General features: G+C 28.5%; 2 protein-coding genes across 2 annotated transcripts; one reads left to right on the top strand and one right to left on the bottom strand.

Annotated features, from left to right (window-relative positions):
- Window positions 1-768: 768 nt before the first annotated feature.
- Window positions 769-8,695, bottom strand: LOC122512031 (cleavage and polyadenylation specificity factor 73). Its single transcript, XM_043627637.1, has 2 exons — window positions 8,179-8,695; window positions 769-2,717 (listed from the first exon to the last, which is right to left on the bottom strand). The coding sequence occupies exons 1-2, from the start codon at window positions 8,533-8,535 to the stop codon at window positions 1,014-1,016; spliced, it is 2,061 nt and encodes a 686-aa protein (XP_043483572.1). The 5' UTR covers window positions 8,536-8,695; the 3' UTR covers window positions 769-1,013.
- Window positions 8,696-9,607: 912 nt separating this feature from the next.
- LOC122512025 (RWD domain-containing protein 4) lies at window positions 9,608-21,875 on the top strand. Its single transcript, XM_043627631.1, has 4 exons — window positions 9,608-9,824; window positions 20,632-20,741; window positions 21,113-21,305; window positions 21,561-21,875. The coding sequence occupies exons 1-4, from the start codon at window positions 9,720-9,722 to the stop codon at window positions 21,720-21,722; spliced, it is 570 nt and encodes a 189-aa protein (XP_043483566.1). The 5' UTR covers window positions 9,608-9,719; the 3' UTR covers window positions 21,723-21,875.
- Window positions 21,876-24,207: the final 2,332 nt, after the last annotated feature.

Genomic DNA, 24,207 nt, shown 5'->3' with positions numbered 1-24,207 from the left:
TAATTGAATTCTTGTGGAAATTTTATAATTTTTTTGAAAATAATTGAATTTCATCAATTTTTTTTATTAAATAGTTGAATTCTTTTGCAAAATTTTATGAAAATACTGGATATTGAGAATATAATTGAATTTTGAATTTTTTTTTAAATATTGAATCGTTTTAAGGAAATTGATTATAATTGTTGAGAATAATTTTTTTATTTCTAGTATTAGCGAATTTAAATTAGTGGGAATTCTAAAAGAAATAGAAATAGTAGCTTTCAGTAGCTGAAATCTAATAAAATGAACCCAAATAGTAGTACAACGTAAAAAAAGTAGTAAATAGTAGGTTTCAGTACACTAAACTCTCGCTGTAATGGACTCGATTGTGATGTGGTCCATTACAGCAAGAGTACCCTTGAAGCAAGATCACAATAACATTCAGGGTCGTATGAAGTTTTAAAAAATAGATTCTAAATTTTTTTTTTAGTTTTTTTTTAATGCACAAATTTTTAACTAAAAACAAGTAATTAAGGAATGGAAACATAATTTTGGAAAATATTTTTCACTCAGGTTCGCGGACTTTTCAGATATTTACACTAAAAGGTTTTATGTGGGGGACAAATTTAGAAAATAATACTTTGTTGGTGGCGCTAGGTCGCCACCAACTAAATATATTTAGACGACATTTTTAAGATATTTTACTTTTAAAATTCGTCAACAAAAAAATCGATTATTTCAAATTAACTACGTGACATGAACCCATAATAAAAATAAGAAAAATAACAGTTATCTGCTTAAAAATATTTTTTACTTTTCTTCAGAAAAAATATACGTATAATTATGTTGTATACAATTTAAAATGTTTTAATGTAAATTTCATTTGTGTACAATTCTTAGACCTTCAGACGCTTTTGAGTTTTCGTTGAAGAATTTTTTAAAAAGAACGTATTTATTATAAAACATTTAACAAAATGGAAATATAAATTTATTATATTGTTCACAGGGTTACAGCAACACAAATATTAAAGTAATTAGACTTTCTCCGACGGAGGGGCTAAAGATCGATGTAATTTAGTAACTGCTGTTTGCACTATCTGTCGTAATGTTTCATCTTCTTTGCTGGTTACTTCAAGATTAATGAGATCAATGTGAGCTTTCTTTCCGTCAACAGTGACATAGAGTTTTTCACCTTTGAAAATTTTAGGTACAGAATCTTCGCCAAACATTTCTTGTAATAATTCTATGAGACATTCCTTGAAGTGCATTCTATCCATTTTTGTCGGTGCGGGTAATGTTTTAGGAAGTTGTTCCATCATTTCAGTTTGCAGCAAAGCAGTAAGCACCGAATCTGCGTACATGTCATTGACCGGCGTTGCAATCCACTCGAGCGTAACTATTTTTCCCTCCATATTGACGTCAATACTTTTAAAAACACGTAGTCTCTTATCGTCGAGAATTTCCAAATTGCCCGAAATTTGGGCCAGTAAATGCCGAAGCAGCGGTAATGAGGCGGAAAAATGAATACTTTGTCTTTGCAGAACTTGACTCATACTCATGTCGGTGTATTTTGATAAATCACTAGGCGCTAGCATGTGATAGTTGAAGTTTCTTTTCACCAGAACGCCGGACAATTTTTGACCGGATTTAGGTGTTTCCATAGCTAACGCTCCCATTACTTTCGATGTCTTCTCGCCTCTGAAATACAATTCGACAGCGACTGTATTTCTTGGATTATGAATTTCCATAGTTGTACTTGGATCGTCTTCGTATTCCCGTTGGAGGGCAGCTTTCAATCGACCCATTTCGTTCTGTTCGCCATGAACTAATATTACATGTGGTGGTTTTAAAGCTCGGACAAATTCTGAAGTTTGCTGATAATCCGTATGAGCTGAGAAAGAAATATAATCAACTGATATTTTCAAGGGTAATTTCTGTCCTGACATTGTTGTAATTTCCTCAGGTTCGGAAAGAATTGCCTTCGCTAAAGTACCTTCAACACAATAACCAGCGATAATAACACCGTTCTTCGAGTCAGTGCACCACGATTCAAAGAGTTCACGCGAAAGTCCACTTTGCATCATTCCAGGCGACGCCATCACAACACAGGGACCAATGTCATCGAAATGATCAATACCCTTCAAATTCGATATATGCTTAAACACAAACGGATTATTTATTGCAATCTGCCTGCGAATCTTATCGTTCATTGCATTCACGTACGTTTGATAAACTGCCATACATTTCTTCGCGAGCGATGACGCGTAATAAATCGGTATCTCCTGCAACTCGGGATGCTGACTCCAGTATTCGTCCAAAATAAGCAGTAACTCTTGCGCTCTGCCGAGTGCAAATACCGGTATTAGACATCGACCACCACGCGTTACAATTTCACTCACTAAACTTGTAAATCTTCCTTCACGATCTTCCCGTTTTTCATGAATATGCGTTCCGTATGTTGATTCAGTGATGAGAACATCGGGATGAACGTTTGGTATTTCAGCGGCCATTAAATGTCTATCTTCTTGACGACTAAAGTCTCCGGTGTAGAGAATTTTCACACCGGCAATTTCGATCATAAACATAGCAGCTCCCAATACATGACCTGCGTTATACGCCCAAAATTTAACTCCAAAAATATCTTTTTCTTCGTGAAAATTTATTGTCTCTATTTTATCCATACTCGCTTCTAAGTCCGACTCTGTGTACAACATTTGTTCTGTTGCTATATTGCTGACCTGAAATTATACATTTAAATTTATTATGAATAAACCAATTCACTTAAACAAGATTATTTAACGAAAAATTAAAAATTTAGAGATATATTTCAAGATTTAGAAATTTTTTATTTTACTTAACATTACAGGGTTGTCACGCTTTTGCTCTTTTTAAATTCCCTGACTTTTCCAGGTTTTTCAGGTTACATAACTGAATTTTTCCAGATTTTTAAAACTACATTTATATTTTACCAAAATAAATAACTCCCTGATTCCCTGACAAAACTTTGACTTTTTCCCTGTCTCTAAAGAATATTCTGATTTATTCGGAAAATGATTAGATGCACAAAAAAAATGTTCTATTACATTTATTTACGAATTTCTTTAATTAGAAAATTATTCGAAAACATCAATAACTTCATTTTTAAATAAATATTTAATCATTATTAGTTTTACATAGAAGTTAAAATTATTTTCAAAAATTTCAAATTCAATGACATATAAGAATATTATTATAAAACATGAAAAAAAGCGATCACTCCGAGTCGAAGACTCGGTGTGATCGATCTTCTTCAAAAATTATTTTCATCATTACGATTATTTATTGATACAATTTTCAACTAAAATTCTTCTTTAAGTCAATTATTTTTTAATAATTTTTGAAAAAGTTATTTAAGAATTTTCAAATCCTTTTGTTAACAATTTAATTTTAATAAATTTCGATTATTCTGACAATTTTCAATTAAATATTTATTAAAAATTAAAAACTTTAAATAATAATTAAAAAACAATTCCATTAAACTTTTTGAAAAAAATTAATTCTACAAAATTCTTAATTACAAGTATAAAAAGTTCAAATTTTCAAAGATTTTAATTGGAAACCTTTTGAAAATTCAAATATTTCTAAAAATTCACGTTATAATGCCTTTAATATTCAATTATTACCTAAAATTTTAACTGAAATTCATTTTTAAATCAATATTTATTAGAAATTCTACGAGAATTCAATTATTTAAATACAAAAATAAATATTTTATTAAATAATTAAATGTCTCTTAAAATTGAATTTTTATAAAGAATTTTATCAACAAATTTTAATACAATTTTTAAGAATAATTTCATTTTTCCAGAAATTTGATGAAAATTGTATAAAAAATAATTGAAATTCTGCCAAGAATTTTATTAAAATTTTTGGAAATAATTTAATTCTTTTAAGAAATTTAATTAAAAATGCATTGAAAATAATACTTAAATTCAAATAAATAAATTGCAGCGAAGGTTTTTAAAATACTTGAATTTCTTTTATGAATTTAAATAAAATTTTGAAGAATAATTATATTTTATGAAGAATTCAATCAAAATTATATATTAAAAGTATTTTAATGTCTGCGATGAGTTTTATTATTTATAAAAATAATTGAATTCTTGTGAAATTTTTATTATTTATGAAAATGATTAAATGTTTTCGTAGAATTCGACTATACTTTTGAAAATAATTGAATTTCTGTAATCATTTGTAATTGCTTTAAAATTCAATTTCTTTTAGTGTTTTTAACTAAAATTCTTCTGTAAATCCATTATTTTTAATAATCAATTAAATACATATTAAAAAATTTAAGTAATTTCAGAAGAATTTGAATTATTAATGTTTTTCAAAAATCTACGTTCTTTAAGATTTCTAATTAAATTCATTGAAGATTGAAATTTTACAATATTTCAAATCAAAATCTTTTGAAGTTCATCTACTTGTGAAAATTGTAAACACAACTCTTTTAAGATTGAATTAATTTTGAAATATTTAAGTAAAATTAGATTTCAAGAATAAGCACAATAACTTTAGAAAACAACAATTGAGGAGGTCAATCAAATAACTCGATTTACGCTCGGCTGAAATGCTGAGAAGCCAGTCAGTCGGGTCGAAAGTGAGAAAAATGAAAACTCAAAATTTTGGTTTTTAAAGAACGGCATCTTGTAGATAACAAAAAAATACATCTTTTTTCTTAATGAATTTTTTTTGTAGAGCTAATATTTCTCATATTAAAAAATAAAAACCAAAAAATTTGTGTTTAGAAATATAATTAAGTTTTAAAATACAAACGGTCTTTTTGCATACAAAATGTTAATGAATTTGCTCGGAATTTTATGTACATACTCATTTGGGTCTGCTGAAACAGAAAAAGTCATAAAACATTTTAAAATTATTTTTTGTTTAATTGTTTTTTATTATAAACAATGACCTGTCAGAAATAAGGTTATCTTATTTTCGATGAGAAAAAGTATCGAGGAAAGTTTTGAGTTGAACAAACTTCCAGTGAGAAAGTTGTTCTATATTATTCAACGAAGTTTTTCTGAAAATTTCAAATAAATTTGTTTAAAAATAACAAAGTTATTTAATTTTTAAAAAGTCCCTGCCGCGTCACTCATACGCCACAAGAGACAGCGCCTTAACTTAGGCAATGTGGTGGCAATCTACTAGCGACAGCTATAGGTTGTTAATTTATTTTAACAATTTTTTTATGTAAACATGGTTATTTCATGTTTAATCTAATAATTAGAATGTTGTTAATATTATTGACAAAGTTTAAAAATGTTGTAAAAATGGTTAGAAAAAACATAAAGGTTTTTATTTTTAAAATTACTTTAAAATTAATGTTTTCTAATCGGATTTTAAACATTTAATTTATTATATTATTAATAATAATACATAATTTTTAGGAGGGGATGAAATAACCATGTTTACATAACAAAAATTGTTAAAATAAATTAACAACCTATAGCTGTCGCTAGTAGATTGCCACCACATTGCCTAAGTTAAGGCGCTGTCTCTTGTGACGTATGAGTGACGCGGCAGGGACTTTTTAAAAATTAAATAACTTTGTTATTATTAAACAAATTTATTTGAAATTTTCAGAAAAACTTCGTTGAATAATATAGAACAACTTTCTCACTGGAAGTTTGTTCAACTCAAAACTTCCCTCGATACTTTTTCTCATCGAAAATAAGATAACCTTATTGCTGAAAGATCATTGTTTATAATAAAAAACAATTAAACAAAAAATAATTTTAAAATGTTTTATGACTTTTTCTGTTTCAGCAGACCCAAATGAGTATGTACATAAAATTCCGAGCAAATTCATTAACATTTTGTATGCAAAAAGACCGTTTGTATTTTAAAACTTAATTATATTTCTAAACACAAATTTTTTGGTTTTTATTTTTTAATATGAGAAATATTAGCTCTACAAAAAAAATTCATTAAGAAAAAAGATGTATTTTTTTGTTATCTACAAGATGCCGTTCTTTAAAAACCAAAATTTTGAGTTTTTTTTTTTGTTTTATAATTTTAACTGCAATTAAAGTTTTTTATCAACAATTAAATATTTCTTTGTATAAAATTTAGAATTTGATTAGTTGGCCCACATATTTTTGCTAAGTCGTTGACTGACTGGGTCAATTGAAGAAGTCAATTAACTAAATCATTCTGCGCTCGTCTGAACGCTAAGAAAATATTCAGTGGTATGATAAAATGAAAAATTAGAATCTAAAAATTTTCATTTTTTGAAAACGGTACTTTGAAGAGAATATTAAAATACAATTTCTTACGATATTTTTCAATTTACCGTTTTAAACCTTAATTAATTTTTAAGTTTTTAAGTTATTAATTTTTATTATGAAAAAAATATTTATTTTATTGAAAAAAGTAATTAACCTTAAATACGCTTAAAAACTTTGAGACAAATCGTTAACTTCTCAAGGTTTAAATAAAATTATTCACAACTTAAATAATTTTTTTAGAAAAATGATAAATTAATAATTATTTCAAATAAATATTTACTATTATTACAGTTTTAGAATAAATTAAAATTTTCAAATATCAAATCTTTTAATGTTAAATTATTTCCAAAAATTCATACTAAAATAACGTTTTTAATATTCAATTATTATCTGAAATGTTAACAAAAAAATAATTGGTAGAATAATAGAAGATTTTTAAAATTGAATTCTCATAAAGAATTTTATCAAAATTTTTGAAAACAATTGAATTCATTCGGAGAATTTTTTTTAAAATTTTGGAAATAATTGAATTTTTTGAATTAAAGGGACTTTCTGGTTCAGAATTGGTAAAAACACACTTTGTTAAATTCTTACTGTTAAATATGTATTATAGTTAATGCAAAAATTCTTTTTTATTACAAGAAGAAAATTAAACAATTTTTTTGAATATTTTTAGTTCAATTTCGCAGCTGTAAGTTGGGACTTCCAAAGGTACCTTTTATTCGGGGAGACAATTTTTGGGCAACCCATTTTACATAAATTAAAAATTTAAATGGAATTCTCTTCATGAGGGTTTTTTCTAGACAAAAAACCTCAAAACCAATGTTTTTAATATTTAACAATTTATTTTTAAGAATAATTTTTTTATTTGAACTAATAGAGGATGTAAAGTAGTGCAAATTGGTTGGGGTATAGTTTTTTTAAAACGTATTTTCTAATTTTTTATTTTCCAAAACTTTTTTTTTTCTAATAAAGATGAATTTCTAAAATAACTTACTGTTTTCTAATGAAGGTGATTTTCTAATTTTCTTTCTTCAAATAAAGGTAATTTTCAAATTTTTTTTCCTAACAATATTCAATTTTTGTAATGACGATCAATAGATATATGATTTAAAAATAGAATTTATGAAAATTTTTCAATTCTTTAAAAAAAAATTCTGGAAATTTCGTTAAAAAATTGTAAGGAAAAATATAAATTATCCAAATTTTTTAACAAAATTTAAAAATAATCTAGTTAAAAATCGTAATTAATAAATGGAAATTATAGGGATTTTTTTCCAGAAGATATTTAAAATTTTCCAAAATAAATGTTTTATAAATATATTAATTTTAGAAATTTTGGTATAAAAATGCTGCAAATTATTATTTCTTTTTTTCAAAGAAGAACAGAATTTTTTTTAAATGGTGATAAGAAATAGGAATTTTATAAAAATTTTTCTTTTTCAAATAGAAACTCATAATTTTGTAAACAGAATTGTGATTGAGAAGCAGAAAATGTACAAAATAGTTTCTATTTCCTAATCTTAATTTTTTAACAGTTTTCTAACTTTTATCAAAATTATCGAATTTTACAAATTTCAGGAAAATAAATATTAGAAATCAAAACTTGTTAGAAAAATGTTTTTTAGAAAGCAGATTTCATTAGAAATCGCTTTTTAGACAAAAGGGATTATAATTATTTTTTAGAAAAAATGACCACCTACCATGCAAATTTTCAATAAAAAGGAAAGCTTTTAGTATCACAAATAAAAAAAAAGTAGCAAATTGTAAAAAAAAAGTTGTAAATAGTAGGTTTTAGTAGATGAGCGCGAAGCCGGCAGAAAATTTTTTCTTTTATGTTTAAATTATATTATATAAAGTATTTATTTTATATTTATTGCAATTAAAAATTGAATTTTATAATTAATTTATAAAATAATGCACCAACCTTAATATAGTCAGACAATAACCATCTGTAAATTGCTTTGGTAGCATGGGTCATAAAGCAGCGGCCTTTGAAGCTCGTCTTTTGTAAAAACCATGGTAATGCTCCACAGTGGTCAAGATGAAAATGTGAAATCAACAGCAAGTCTATTTCGTCAGCTTCAATTAAATCTACAAATGGTAAAGCGTCCATTCCTGTTAGACCCGGGTGAATGCCGCAATCCAACATTATTTTCTTCCCTTTGAAGTCCAACACTATGCATGATCTTCCAACCTCCTGGCCAGCTCCTAGAGGTCGAATTGACATTAAGTCACTCTCCTCTGCAGGAACTTGGACATCCAACTTCCTCTTCAGTGACATTTTTAGTTTTTCTTATTTATTTTTCGCATTCGTCAAACAAAATTCATAACACTTTCGTTTCTGGTCAGTTTAAATGCCATATACATTGAAAATGTGACATCTTCAAAAAGTTAGGTTATTCAAAACAAATTAAATATGTTGCTTGCTACTTCTTTAAGGCCTAAGCACAATTACGGCGGTGTACGTAAGGCCTAGCACACAACTTGTCAGCTACGTAAAGGTGCATTTACACCTTCTGTAAAAATTGTCCAGAAAGGAAAATTTGCATTGGAGTAAGAGAGTCAGATATACAGTCTGTCTCTCTTACTCCAATGAAAAATGTTCCGTTCTGAAAATTTTTACCGAAGGTGTAAATGCTTCCTAAACGTTTTCCGTTTTAACGCTGATGGAGCGCGTTTAAGGCCTTTCTCCAATAGGATCCAAAAACTCTGCGTTTGTCTGCGAATGACTGCGTTGCGTTGATTTTAGCATGTGTTGCTATAGCAACCGACGCAGACACAGAGTTTTGGGAACCTATTGGAGAAAGGCCTTTAACCTGCCTCTACAATACGAAAAAAAAGTGAGAAACGCGCGACGCAAACGCGAAACGCGAGAAAAATACATGGCAATTTCTCGCGTTTCGCGTCTTACTTTCTAATTGTAGATACAGCTTTTGGGTGGAGTCCCATGACAGCGTTTTGCGTTGCGTTGTAATGGGAGAGAAAAAGACGCAAATATATGTTTGCTGCATTCTCTCTCATTACAACGCAACTCAAAACGCTGCCATGGGACTGCGGCCTTACACCTTCGGTAAAAATTGTTCAGAACGGACAATCCACATTGAAGTAAGAGAAACAGATATACAGCCTGTCTCTCTTACTATAATATAGATTTTTCATTCTGAACAATTTTTACCGAAGGTGTAGTAAATGCTCATTAGCATTGTTACGTTACGATTACGTTCGTAATCGTAATTCGTAATTGGTTAAACGTTTTCCGTTTTCACGCTTTGACGTCTTTGTCTTCTTTTTACATGTAACGACACCTTTATATTCCTATGATCAAAAATCGGTATGAATCCCCCCTTAGGTTTCTATTGGAGACGCACCATTAGGCCTTTTAACAGAAAGCATGTTTATGTTTATATTTTGCTTATTTTTATGATGAAGTAAAGTTTTTGTATTTAGAACATTTTTTTGTGAAAAATGAGTGATGCAGAAGCTCAGGAAGAGGAACGAGAAGCTTTACTTTCAATATATGATGGAGATTTAGCTTTTAAACAACTAAATGCAACTACGTACCAGTACAAAGTATTTTACTTCTTTTCAATTCTTATTTTTTATTATTAATGTTCTTATTTATTCTTAAAAGCTTGTGTAGATTTGCTTGATTTGTTTATTTATTTATAATGCAACGTTTAAATAGATCTAAAAATCAGTGTTAAAAATTAGGAACTAATATCCTAAATACATGAATTCATTTTCATTGCTACTCACTAGTTAAATTTTACACGTGAAGAGCATAAGTAATAAATTTTGTAGCACAATTGAGACATTCAATTTGAAAACTATTCCTCTTGTAAACAATTGCCAATGTAAGTCAATTTTTAAATAACTATTTCTCCTATTTAACAAAGCCGAACTTTATTTACTGTTAGTCGTTTTAAAAGATGAATTTCTGAAATTTGCAAATAGAAAAAAAAATTTTTTCATAATATAAATTTAATAGGTATCAATGTTTTTAAAACTTATGTCAAAATATCTAAGTGAAAATAATTCATATAAAAATTGTTCAGAATTCGTGTTAAAACGCCGATAAGAATTCGTTCTAATTTGAAAGTAATTCGGGCGAATTCTATTTACTAAGTTTTTCGAAAGGAGTGCTGGTTGTAATTTTTGCTATCAATTTTTTTTTCAAAAATGTACCACTTTTCAGTACGTATTTTGTAAGACATTAGTGCAAATTACTAATGAATTAATTTAATGAATATTTCAAAAATTCCGCTTGGAATTCAAGAAGAATTGAACAAATAATTTAAACTAATTTTTGTTTTGCAAATTGCGCCATTTTACCAAACAAATTTCGTACGATATTTGTGTGGAATTCTTTTCGATTTTTTAGCGAAATTTTAAAAAAAATTTACTAAAAAAAAATATTTAGTAATTCGCACGAATGCCGTAAGAAATTCGTACAGAGAAAAGTGGTACAATTAAAAATATTCATCAACTAATTTTTTTTTGAATTCTTATTAAATTCTTATCGGAACTTTTAAAAAATTTACTAAAAAAATTTGTTCGTAATTCTCACGAATATTGTATGATATTTGTACAGAAAAGTGGTCCAACTTTCAAAAGAATTACAGCAAAAACTCATTATTACTGAGTTATTCCATTATGTTTCGAGTAAAGTGGCTCTGAAAATTCACTTTTTATGTAACAGAATTATTAATCAATCTTTTATGTCCGATAAATATTAATTATAGATGAAGAAAAGTAAACGAAAACAGTCGGATAATTAGTTTTTAAAAAATATTGGTTTACTCCAACTTTTCAAAATCTAAATGATTTCCTTTTCAAGTAGGTTAAAAAAATATAAAGTAAATAATATACAAAATTTTTTTTTAACATTAAAAAATCAAATTAAAATTATCATTAATCAATCAACATTAAAAAATCAGTCAATCATTAAGTGTAATAAGTAACAAAATAAACAAAAATAACAAAACGTCAGAGAAAACATAGAGTTTGGAGTCATAACTAAAATAAATGACTAAATAAGAATAGAAATTATAAATAAATAATCATAAATATTTAAAAAAAAATTAATTTTCCGACTGATTTTGTTTTTTTTCCTTTATCTGTGTAATTGAAAATGTTAAAGAAAACATATTGGGTCATTTGGGGTCAATATAAACAAGAGGTAATGTAAACAGTTGATTTTTCAGATTAATTTGAAGATTACAGGTCTAATATATTTTACATAATATTTTCGAAAATTTGATTTTTTATGTTATATGATGCGTTATCAGTCAGCTGGTACACTATTAAACAAATAAGATATAAAATTTTTTGATAAATATTAAAAATCAGACCCGTAGCAACAGTACTTCGGGCCCCTTTAAAAAAATTGCTTTTGCGGTGGTCAATATATCTTTTGACTGCTTCATCCAAAATCAAAATTGAAAAAAATTTTCTGTTAGTGAGTGAATATATCCCGTGATTGAACGAAGGATTTTTAAAGAAAGAGAAAATTTGATTCTTGACAGTGTCTTTTGTGAAAAGTTACCATTTTGAGAACCATTAAAAGACCATGTAAAATCGGTTCTCATCAACACCAAAAGAACCCTTAGTTCAATCACGAACTATATTCACCTATTAACAGAAAGTTTTTTGTTTTTTGATAGGTATTAGATGAAGCAGCCCGAAGAACTGTTGCTACGGGTCTGATTTTTAATATTTTTTATCAAAAATTTTATTTCTTACTTAGTTACTTATCTAATTAAGTAATTTTAGATACCAAAGTGTTCAAATAAAAAAATTTATTTATTTATTTTATGTATACAAAGTTATTTAACAAACATACGTTTTCTGGTCGTTTTGACCCACGTCACCCCTTAAACTCATCAGTGGTTTTTCTTATTCCTGTGCTCTTGCTAACTGATGTCATTGCTTGTATCAATTGCGTTTCATTCACTGTCTTATGTTTTCTTTCCGTTTGCATCGCACCCAAACGATTGACATGAGTTCTCAATGTTTCGAAATTCAAGTTAAAATCTTTCGCTGTTTTCAAAATCGCGTTTCCTTTTTGCATAGTTTCAATCGCTTTTGCCAAAATTTCTTGGTCAACAGGCTTTGTTTTTCGTTGATAATTTATTACAAATCATTAATCAGACCTCCCACACTGAAAAAAAATTTAATTGATATTATTGATATTATTGGAGTCAATTAACAAGGTTTTTGGTTCAAATACTGAAATTAATGATTCAAATACCATTTAATTGACTCCAATAAATAGTATTTGATCCAATTAAATATTTAATTGATAATAGTCAAGTAAACGGTTATTTGAATCAAATAAATTTTTTTTCAGTGCACTCATGCCACTATTGACACTTTTTAGCATTCTGTGTTTCCTGACTTGAACATTGCTCGAATCTTTTCATTAGGTCCTACGAAACTGAATAACATTGTAACTAAAGTTCTATTTCCACATTTTCAAGAAATTGTGATATCTGACGTTCAGCAAAGTAATGGGTACACTATTTCGTTTCACAAAACAACAAATGCGGAAAGTATAAGATATTCGCATAAGATATTTTTCTAAAAGGAGACAAGAAATTGTAGATCATCATTTAAAAACTATTTTTTAGGATCTGCTACTGGTGAAATTTCAACTTAACATTTAACTGATACTCTGAAAGAATAAGATCTTCTATTAAATGAATTGTAAATGACAAGCTTTTAATGAAAAAGTACTTGAAATTCGAAGAAAAGGTCTTTTGAAGGTAGGCACGTGTAATCTCTATATTGTTGATAATGCATTAACTAAAGGTCTTAGTGAATTTGGCGACTAATGTAGCGATTTGGTCACGAAAGTATTTTACTTTTTTCACAGTCGACCTGTACGACTAGAATTTTGAAAAATTTTGAAAAAGTGCAATTGAAACTCGAGCTGCCATTACACCGATTTATAAAACATTCAACTACTCAGTGGATTACATTAAAATCAAATTATTTACGTGTAGTTAAACAGTTTTCAGCTCTGAAAGAATATTTTTTGCAACATATTCCTGGTCAAAAGGGATTTGATAAATTAGCAGTTACACAGCATTATCAGTCTATTAGGCAGTATCTCCTACAAAATGATATGATAGCGAAGCTTTATTTTGTTATTAACAGTGCTATGCTCTTCAAAGGTTTTTCAGTTTTATTTCAAAAAGAAGAGCCGCAGAATCTTATTTTATTCGATAAAATTAAACAGCTACTAGTTACATTAACAGGTTGTATTTGCAAAGTCACAAGTATTGAAAGATTAAAAATACTTTAGAAGCAGAAAAACTCTTTGAATCGCCTCATTTAATAGATGTAGAGTCAATCATTCTTAATTCTCAAACAAAATCATGTATGAAGGATTTAAGTCAAAAGGAAATATTATTATTTCGAACAAACGTGAAAAATCCTTACAAAGCTGTAGCGAAACACATTTTATCTAAATCTTCTTTGCAAGCTCTTCCACATTCAAGCCTACAAATGATATGAGATGTTTACAACCTTCCAGGATTCAAAGAAAAAGTAGTGTACCTGCTATAGTAAATATTTCTGAAAAATTGCCTCTCAAAGATGTTTCGGTTTCTTTTCTTGCAGATGAATGGAAATTATTACAAATTGAACTGTTGCCAAATTTTGAAAATTCAACACGAGTAGATCATTAATGGACAAAATATGTTTTAAGTGCGATACATAACACAACTCCGATATCAGTTTAAAGTTTCCGATGGTATCCAAAGTCGTGGAAATCTGTTTAACTATCTACCATAGCAACTCAGATGTCGAACGTAGCTTTTCGAAATCTCGAAGAATTGTAATTGAAGATAAAGCAGCTATAAAAGAGCGGACCCTGAATGCGCGATTAGCAATCAGTTTTGTTTCTCTACCTTTTGAGGTTTACTTTCGCACAATGTTTATTAAATGATACTACAAAGTCTATCACGGTGGGCATCGTGAATTGCGTAAACAAGCACCTCAAAAAATGTACCAAATCAAATTTATTTCAATTTTCATGAATGTACTACAGTATTTTGGATCGCAGAATCTGAATTTGATGTTAGATTTAAAAATTTCATAATGGCGGATCCAATATGGCGACCAAAAAGTTTAAAAATTGTTTAGATCCGCTTGAATCTAAATAACTAATTTTAAAATTATTTGAGTATATGTCTTGTGAATTCTGGATCTAAGGTTTTACTAAAACATGCTTTGACCACTAGTTTGAAATGACTGAGAACCCGCAGAAATTTCATACATCCAAAAGGGCAAATACTGTGCAAAATATCTAAATTATCTAATAATTTTTTACAGGAATTCCCATTAAAGCCTGCACCACTATGCGTAACATCTCGATTAACATTACACATTTTTGTTCAAGATATAACTGTTTCCTCGAATTTACTTGACATATGATTAACTAAACCATTTACTACTCCCAGTAATAAATGAAGTTCAGGTGGGGCCATTATGTCATTTTTAGATAAATCTCTTTTTCCCCCCGAGCTGACCCATTTATCATAATTCTCAGTTATACTTTTAATTGTTCTTAATGTAGAAGATCCATCGAGTATTCCCTTCGAAACATAGCACCAAGTACATGGATAAGATCTAGCAGAAGACATAATACCTGTCACAATATTAGCTAATTTTATATCAGCCGTAATGGTTTCATTCACGTTATTGATACCTATGTCAGACCATAATTGCTTGACGTTATCATAGTTTTCTTGGACTTTCTCAGCTAAACCCAGCAGTATTAGTTTTTTGACACCAGAATCTTGGAAAGATTTTGAAGCAGCTCCATCTTCATACTTTTGTCGATGTTTTCAATCTGAATCCATTTTTGTTTCTACAGGCTGAATTGACATGCAGACTTTTAAAGAACCTCCTCCACCATCGATGCCAAATTTCAAACGGACATTGGATACGTTACGTTTTTCTTTGATATAATTTATCAAACCATTTAAATTTGTGCAATACACTACCGCTTGATTGAAATCAGAACTTTTACCACCTTTCGTAACTTTAAATTTACATTGCTTCACTTCAAAAAATTGATCTAAACAGTGAGATTTAGCGGTAAGTTTTTCTTTTAAATTAGATTCAATAATATTCCTTCTATTTGTTGCAACGCGAATCATAAATGCAATTCCAATTGTTTGATTTTGAGTAAGGCTGAATCGTGTTTGTATTTTTTCATATCACTTGTTGTAATTACTGGTGGTTTTTTTCAAATGTTCTTTCTTCGAAGCCTTCGCAATAAGATTTAAAGGTTTACCATGGTGTTGAGTAAAGGATAATTCTGCTGCATTCTCATTGGACATTACTTCTTTTAAAGTTGAAGAAACAATTTTACTTTCAGTTCCGGGAGGAGATTCTGATATCAGAGTTTTCAAATTGTTAAGACGGGTTGAAATCATGTAAGTTAGAGGATTGTTTTAGAATCTACGTATCTTTCTGTTTCGTGCAAAAAATACGTATCTCTGACAGTCGTAAGTTGTTGCTTTAAAATGGATATTTTTAATAATAATTTAATTTTTTTTATAAAAATATAATATTAATTAGTACATTAGTAGCTTCTAAAGCGAAAGATACGTAGTTTCCAAAACAATTCCTAACTTATCTGATTTCTAAAACAACGTGGAAGATAGGTAACTTTCTAAATGTTTTTTAAACATACGTTCTGTGACAACCCGGACACGAGATTTAATTTAAAAATGAGTCGGTTGTGAAAATTTTCTCTAGTCGTGAGTATGACTCGTATCGGGAGCACAACGATGAGATTTACACAAGATGTCTGTGTGTAGGTGAAAAAGGTCCACTTGGCTGCAGTGAACGATGCCTCGCAGATTACGGTGCCATGCGATTACACCTTAAATGTAATTTGATAAACAACTCATTAAGCATAAAAGATGTTGTACTTCACCGAGGCCAAAATATGTTGTTTTACGCAGCAGAAAAAGTAAATATTAAGTGAATGGTAATCAAAAAAAGAACACTTCCCTAGTAGAAATTTGTCATAGTATCTTTAAGGGCACTGGACAGTTCCACTGGAAAATTTCGAGGCACTTTACAGTTAAACTGGCTAAAAACTATAAAGTGATGTCACGCTAATTTCTTCAAGTTATTGTCCAGTCAAATTTTACAGTTTCTGATCATCAGTCCTGTAGAAAAACTATACAAAATAATTCACTTGGAAATGTCAAAACTTTCTTTATATTGACGTTACGTATTAAACACGTACAAATTTGAAAATATAACGTTAAATTTTTTTGTCAACAAATTAAATAAATTAAAATTTTACGAAACTATATTTTTACTGTTGGTGTATCTATTGTTCCGTATAATAAATGATTTATAATAAATTATCTGTAAAATTATTTTTAAATAACTACATAATTAAAAAAAAATATAAAAATTACTGATTCTTGAACACATGTCATTTTTTTACATTAAACAACATTCACTTTTTCCTTTAATTAAGCACAACACTGAAATAAATATTATTATTTTATCACACTACAAACTTATAAGTAAACCCTAATATGAAGAATTAATTCAGTTCAAACGAAAAATATCTAGCGGTTTCGGGGAGCGAACTCGGGTCACACTGGGACGAAATACCTAAACGCACGCTTTACGCATCACGGCCGTTCTAGTCGATGGACGATTCCGGAAAAATAAGAACCATACTCTACCGGCAGGTAAAGCAGTTCCCTTTTTCATCTTTTCTAGCTCAACTGGCGAATTACTGGACAGCTACTGCATAACACTCTAAAGTTGAACTTATTGATTATTACTGTATAGAAGTTCTGTCTGTCCAGTTATTCTCATGGTACTGTCTAGGCGTTCCGTGAAATTATGTTTCAAAGTTTGTCGTGGCGTTAGCGCTACCGTCAGTCCAGCAACTGAACAGTGTTGTGTAGACATTTTCCATAAATACATCAGAGTATACACTGAAAGAAATAATTCGCGGGTGTAACTAGAATTATGTCTATTTTTTCCGTAAGGAATTAGTAATAAATTGTTACTGTCTACTGTCATTAATTATAGACAGTTCTGTTATTCAGATCGGAGAGCTATACATATGTCAACGTCAATTCATCAATGTAAAACATAACCTCACTTTATTGGACCAATTCTAACTTTTTGTATGTAACAGGTTTGTTAAATTAATATTTATACATATAATAAGAGTATATAATCTTGAAAAGAAATTGTCTTCTGAATTTAAAAAATTAGTTATTTTAATTAACTCAATTAATTGAAGCGAATTTTAAAAAAATTTTTTTTTTCTAAAGGAATTTTCATTAAAAATAAATTTTGATTGAAAAGAAATTTTTATTATTAAATCAAAATTTTAATATTAAATAATTTAAAAAATTTGTTATTTAGTTGTCAACAGTAAAATAAAAGAACAAAATTAAAATTATAAAAACTATAAACTGTAAAACCAAAAGATTTATTTTATAGAAAATATTTCGAAAATGTCAATACACAACTGTTTAGTTACTGAAACTGGCGGTAGCGCTAACGCCACGACAAACTTTGGAACATCATTTCTCGGAACGCCTCGACAGTGCCATGAAAATAACTGTACAGGACTTCTATGCAGTAATAACCAAGTTCAACTTTATATTTTCTTTAACAGTGTTATACAGTAGCTGTCTAGTAATTCGCCAGTTAAGCTAGATTAAACTTCCATGACTAAAACTGTACAGTAACTTGAATAAATCTAGTCATGCCACGACAAATTTCTACTAGGGTTACTCTCAACGTTTTCGGTAACATATATGGACCTATAATTCAGTCGTCAAGCACTCTAGCTCAAATATTTAATTTGAATCGATGCTGAAATTTGCCTTCACCATGGAGGAATGGATTCTCCAAATTATAATGATGTTCACTATGAATGTTGAACATTTCATTCCTTGTGAAAGTACATTCATCGGTACACAAAATGAACGGCACCTGTCCTTCATTTGCCAGTAACCACCTACTAAATCTTCGTCTTTTTTATAATCACGACGTTTCAGATTTTGAGCATTGGTTCACTATAGTTTGTAACGCGATATTAATTAATTGAATAATTCGCATCTATCGGTTTTGATCAAACTTTATCCAACACAAGTTCTTCTTGACGTAAATTTCTAGCATTTAAATCAGCTCTTTCAGGATGTTTTGGTTCCACACGTTCAGTTTTCCTTAATCTCTTATCTAATCGTTGAAATGTTACGAACCAGGGTAATCTTCTTCTCTGTAGTCCATACAACTCTCTATATCGTTCTTCCTCTGCCCGCGTATTTCCCAGACATTCTCCCAGAATAAGGTACATATCGCAGTACTCTCCCCTTTCGAATAATCGTGCTCTTTAAATATTCAATAATTTATCAAGACTGTTTTGGTTTATGTTATTTTCTACTGCCCACTTTCTTAATTCTCTCATTTCTGGCTCTCTATCTAACTCATTTTCAATCTGCTCTAACGGAACATCAGAGTTATCACTACTGTCATCTCCCTCATCCTCACTCACATCTGGAGAAAAATAATCATCGTCAGCATTTGATTCCAATTCTTCATCGGTGATTTCTCCAAAAGAGTGATCAGAATTTTGTTGATCTGCAATAAACAATTTACTTAATAAGTATATATCTTGTAAAAGTTTAAAGTCAAATTTTGCAACATTTCTTCAAATTATGCAAATTTTTGTAAAATTAGTTCCATTTATTTAAAATGTTGTTTAAAATTATATATTTTTTATATTAGTTAATTTTTTTTAAATTAATTAGACAGTGCACATTTATTTATAGTAAAAAGTAGTTAAATTTTTATTTTTTAAACTAGATTACTAACAATAATTTACACAAATTAATGTTTTTAAGCAAAGAACTATAATGTTTAAAAAGTGTTAAAGGTTTTGAAAATTTGTTGGATTCTAAATACCTTAAAGTAAAATATATAATTAGTTTCTCATACCATATATATACTAGCAAGTTCAATTTGATCATCTTGTTCATCCTGTTGAAGATCTATTATTTCTGGAGAATATGTATTTCCGTTGTTAGGTAGAATATCAATCAAAGAGGAAGAATCACTACTATTTGAAGATGATAAATCTTCAATTACATCCTTTTTCCCAAACGAAATTTTTCATCCTGATACGAGCTTGATTAGCCAATTTACGCTTTTTTCTCTCATCATTATCCATATCAACTAAAAAAATAATTCTCATTATATATTGTTATAACAGAAAAAATATTCTTCAATTCATTTTTCGTATTTCTTCTACGATTAGAAATAAATAAAAAATTAAAATAAGTAGTTACAATATGTTTCAAAAAATAGTATTGTATTATATTGTCAATTCTATAGATTTATAACCTAAAAAATGATAGAATTCACTAAAATTATGTTGAAATCATATACATGTTAACATGCATAAATAGTTCAATTTTTTATGTGTACTTACTGATAAATAAATATTAATATTCAATTTATAATTAAATATCAGTATCTTTATATTCAAAATACTAAAATTATTAACACTAAAAATTATGCTAAAATCATATACAGATTTACTTACATAAATAATGCAAGTTTTTTAGGTGATACTTACTGATAAACAAATATTATTATTAATTTATATCATTGAAATCATTCACAATTCTGTTGCACGCAATAAATCTTCAAGATTCGAAGGTTATGTTGTGTATACGTATAATACGTATAATATTAGGGACCCTATTCGTACTGACTGGAACCATTATACATAGGGGGTTTATTTCGTGTGCCACAATTATGTTATCCAGGAAACTGATTCGAACCACATCGGGACCCAAGAATAATTATGATATAATTTTATTGTTGAAGAAAACTATTGCGGGCCATATAAACGCCCTATTATTAATAGGGACTATAATGGTAATTTCTACACGGGTAAATACAGTTATAAAGAAATTACTAAAAAGTATTTGGTTATCAGAAACTCAAAACTAAAATTAAAACAAAATAACCAAAAATTTGTCATTACTGTTACTAATTTATTTAATAATTGAATTGCGATACTTATTCTCAGTTTCGCAAGTAACTTAAAGCAAATGATTGACGTTGCATTTCTTTTTTCAATCTTTACATTAACATAATAAAATCTGAAAAATATCAAGTCATAAAACAAATTACTATTAACTTTTATATGTTTATCTACTTTGGTTTTAAATCTGGCTACAGATTACGAATATGTGGCTTTGAAATCCCTCGACTAATAAGCTTCAAGCAAAATATTTGTCAATTTAATTTATAACCTAAGACAGAAAAACTTATGCATTACTTTATGAGTGATAAATTTTTACAGTTTGGAGAAGATAATGATAATCAATCATTTTTACTTGAGATTTCTTGGGATTCTAATTATCCTACAAAGAAGCCGATTATCAATATGAATACTTTTTATAATAAGCATATGTAAGTATAAATTATATCTATAAATTTAGCCTTTATTTCAGCTAAAAGTGTTTCGGAAAATTAGTACATGGTTCATTTGAAAGCTAATTTCATCACCTTTAAAACTCATTTTTAAAATATTTTTAACTACAAATTTTAGAAAAATAGGGCCATTTTAAAAAAAATTATCCCTTTTTAATTGTTGATAACTAAAGACTTCTCCCACGCATTATACGTTACGACAAAAACTAATGATTAATTCTCTAAATTCTAATACAATTTATACTTTATATATACCAATTGATTCGTCTTGACGCAAAGGATAAGATTTTATGAATATATTAATATTAAGAATATCATTTGAAATAAAATTTAATTCTTAAAATTCACAGTATTCAGGAAGTAAAAGATAAAATAGTATCACATATTGAGGTTGAAGCTGACCAATGGCTAGGATGTGCTATGACTTACACACTTTTTCAATCGGTACAGGAGAATCTTCCAGAGTTATTAATTGATCAACCCACTGCTATTACTCACATTGAACCTTCAACGTCTAATATTAAAGAACCAGTTGTTATAAAGGTATAAATGAAATTTTTTCTTTAAAAACGAAATGCTTGATATGAAAAACGAGAAAGGTAAAATTAAACCAAATGTAAATGTAATATAAAGTTATTACATTTTAGTTTAAATCAGTTTTTCTATTTATTTTGATTGTAAAAATATTCAATTTTCAAAAAACCACCATGACTTGAAAAATTGTTCAAAATGAAAAGAATTTTACTAATTCCTCTTAAATGTCTCTTAAATTTGTATTTAATCTCTATTTTATTATAGGAAGAGGTTGAAAAGAAACCAAAACAACAGTTAACCAAAGCACAAAAGAAAAAGTTATGGAATCGTACAGATGGAAAGAATGAAAATCCTCGAGGTTGGAATTGGGTAGATGTGGTAAAACATTTATCTCAAATTGGGTACAAAGAAAAAGATGAATCATAATTTAAATTGTTTATTCTACTGATAGATGTATGTGTTTTATGTTTTTGCAATATTTCAAATAAATTACCTATCAATTTTTATACAAAGTTTTGTATTTTAAAGTTAACACGATGTAATATTGATTATTATTAAACTTGTATATACTGTCTCCAATTGTTATAAATGACTTTATATAAGGAAATCTCACGAAATGGGAACAAATTAGGTACTAGGATATAACTTACAAAATAAATTCTTTTTTGTCAAAACAAGTTTCTATAACCCTATTGAAAATCCCCACATGGGAATCACGGCCGTATAGTGAATTTGCTACGCTCATTTTTAATTAATAATTAATTTAATTAAATATATTTTTTTTATCATTAAAAAAGAATTAAGAAAAATTAAACAATAGAAATAAAGTGAGAATATTTAATTGTAAAAAAAAGACATGGCGCGAGAAAAAGTTGTTTCGTGTCTAACGAAAAAACACAAGAGCACTCACTTCTCTCTGACCCGTGATTTGAACAACATGTTCTAATTGTATTCTCCATATACGTTAAGCGAATCACAATAAAGAAAAAATATAATTACTAATTAAATAAACATTTTTATTTAAAGTATTAAATAATTACAATAAATTAAATTATATATATTTTCTACAAAATAAGAAGAAAATCTCATCAGACTTCTTCAGTTAAGAAAAATCTCCGTTGAAGATTCTCCACCTAAAGAAAACTCCAGGTTCTTTCTCTACTTTCTCTTTCCTAATCTTTTCTTTCTCCTATTTTTACGATCCTCTCCGTAGGATCGAAAAATAATCTTTTTTCTTATTTTTTTTCACGATCCTCACGCACGATCGGAAATTAACCTTTCCTTTTATTTTTCCTTCTTCTTTCTCGATCCTCTCCGCAGGATCGGAAATTCTCTAATCTTTTTTCAAAAACTCATCCTTTTTTCAAAATTCATTCTGTTTTCTCTATTTCACGATCCTCTCGCAGGATCGGAAATTAACCTTTCTTTCTTTTCTCTTTTTTCTATTATTTCTCGATCCTCTATGTAGGATCGGAAATTAAATTATTCAAAAACAACAAAGAAGAAAATTTTGGATAACAAATTACAAATAGGGGCTTTTGATTCAATATGAATACGCATAACACACTTCGAAATAGGAACACTTAAAATAGATAGGAATTTGTTATTTATTTTTAAAGTTATAACTAAAATATTTCTAGAATTCAAAAATAAAAAGATTTTTATTCATAAATCCGAATTTGCCCTAATTACGTCCTAAGGACATTTTATGTCCCAGTGCCTGCTGAAGTCAAATTTCAGTTCTATTAATATTTTCACTGCACCCTTTATATTGAACATTTTTCGTTAAATATGTCAATGCATGTTCTGAAATTTTTAAATTTTAGATCTTAAAATATCAATGTAGAAGTTGTTTGCAAACTCACGTTCATTGATTTCAGAAAATTTGTAATAGACAATTATATTTTTTACGTTTCAACGGCACAATCGTTCTCATCAGAAACAGTAAAAATTTATAACGTTGATATTTATATTGAATATATGATATTTATATTAAAATATTTTCGTAGCCACACTGCTTATAATGACGAAGCTATAATTACTTAATTGTTTTAAAATTCATTTTATTATGAAAATGCTTAAGTATTACATTATTGATAATGCAAAATCTCGGTTTGAAACCCACAGTAACGATTTAGTTGTACATATATGATTATGATCAGTAATCTTTCGTTAGTTTTACACAAAAATGCCTCATCATCGCAGAGCTTTCACAATTGAAGAAAAAGCAAAAGAATTTGGTGTTGGACATTCCACTATTTCCATGATTTTCAAGAATAAAAATAATGTTAAGAATTCATGTTTAATTCAAATGTTTTAAAATCAAAGCGAATGACTATCAGTGATGTTGACAGCAATGCTATATCTCATCGTAAGAAGTAACAATTGATACCATCTTAGAAGACGTCAAAAATGATCAGATTGAAGAAGAGGATGAAGAAACTATCGAAAACACAATCCGAGAGTAAAAGTCATATGATATCCCGTGATCACAATTGTTGTAAAGCCAGCGTTATCGTTAGATCATGGAAGCACCGAAGTCGAAAGAGGGTTTTCCAAAGCCGCGACACTATTAACTGAAGAAAGGGCAAACATAGCTGAACGAACTCTAAATGCTAAACTATTTCTATCATGATTGGATAAAAAATAATATGATAATCAAGCATATAGAGTTCCTATAACAGAAAAGCTTTTGAAACTTTCAAAAAACGCGCGTAAAGGTACACTCTCACCTCTACTGCCTGCCTGCCTGCGCAGGCAGGTGCCATAAGAGTGAGAGAGAAAAAACATTTAATTTGAATTTTCTGACTCTCTTACTCTTATGTGTTACCATGTCAACCTGCAGGCAGGCAGGCAGGCAGTAGGAGCTGTGCTAGCGCCTTTAGTCCTACGCAACGTATTTGGAGGAAAA

The sequence above is a fragment of the Leptopilina heterotoma genome, unplaced genomic scaffold, assembly GCF_015476425.1.
Source record: "Leptopilina heterotoma isolate Lh14 unplaced genomic scaffold, ASM1547642v1 Lhet_92, whole genome shotgun sequence".
In the NCBI taxonomy this organism is placed as follows: domain Eukaryota; kingdom Metazoa; phylum Arthropoda; class Insecta; order Hymenoptera; family Figitidae; genus Leptopilina; species Leptopilina heterotoma.
The sequence above is the reverse complement of the archived record's forward strand: the minus strand, read 5'-3'. Positions and strand labels throughout refer to the sequence as shown.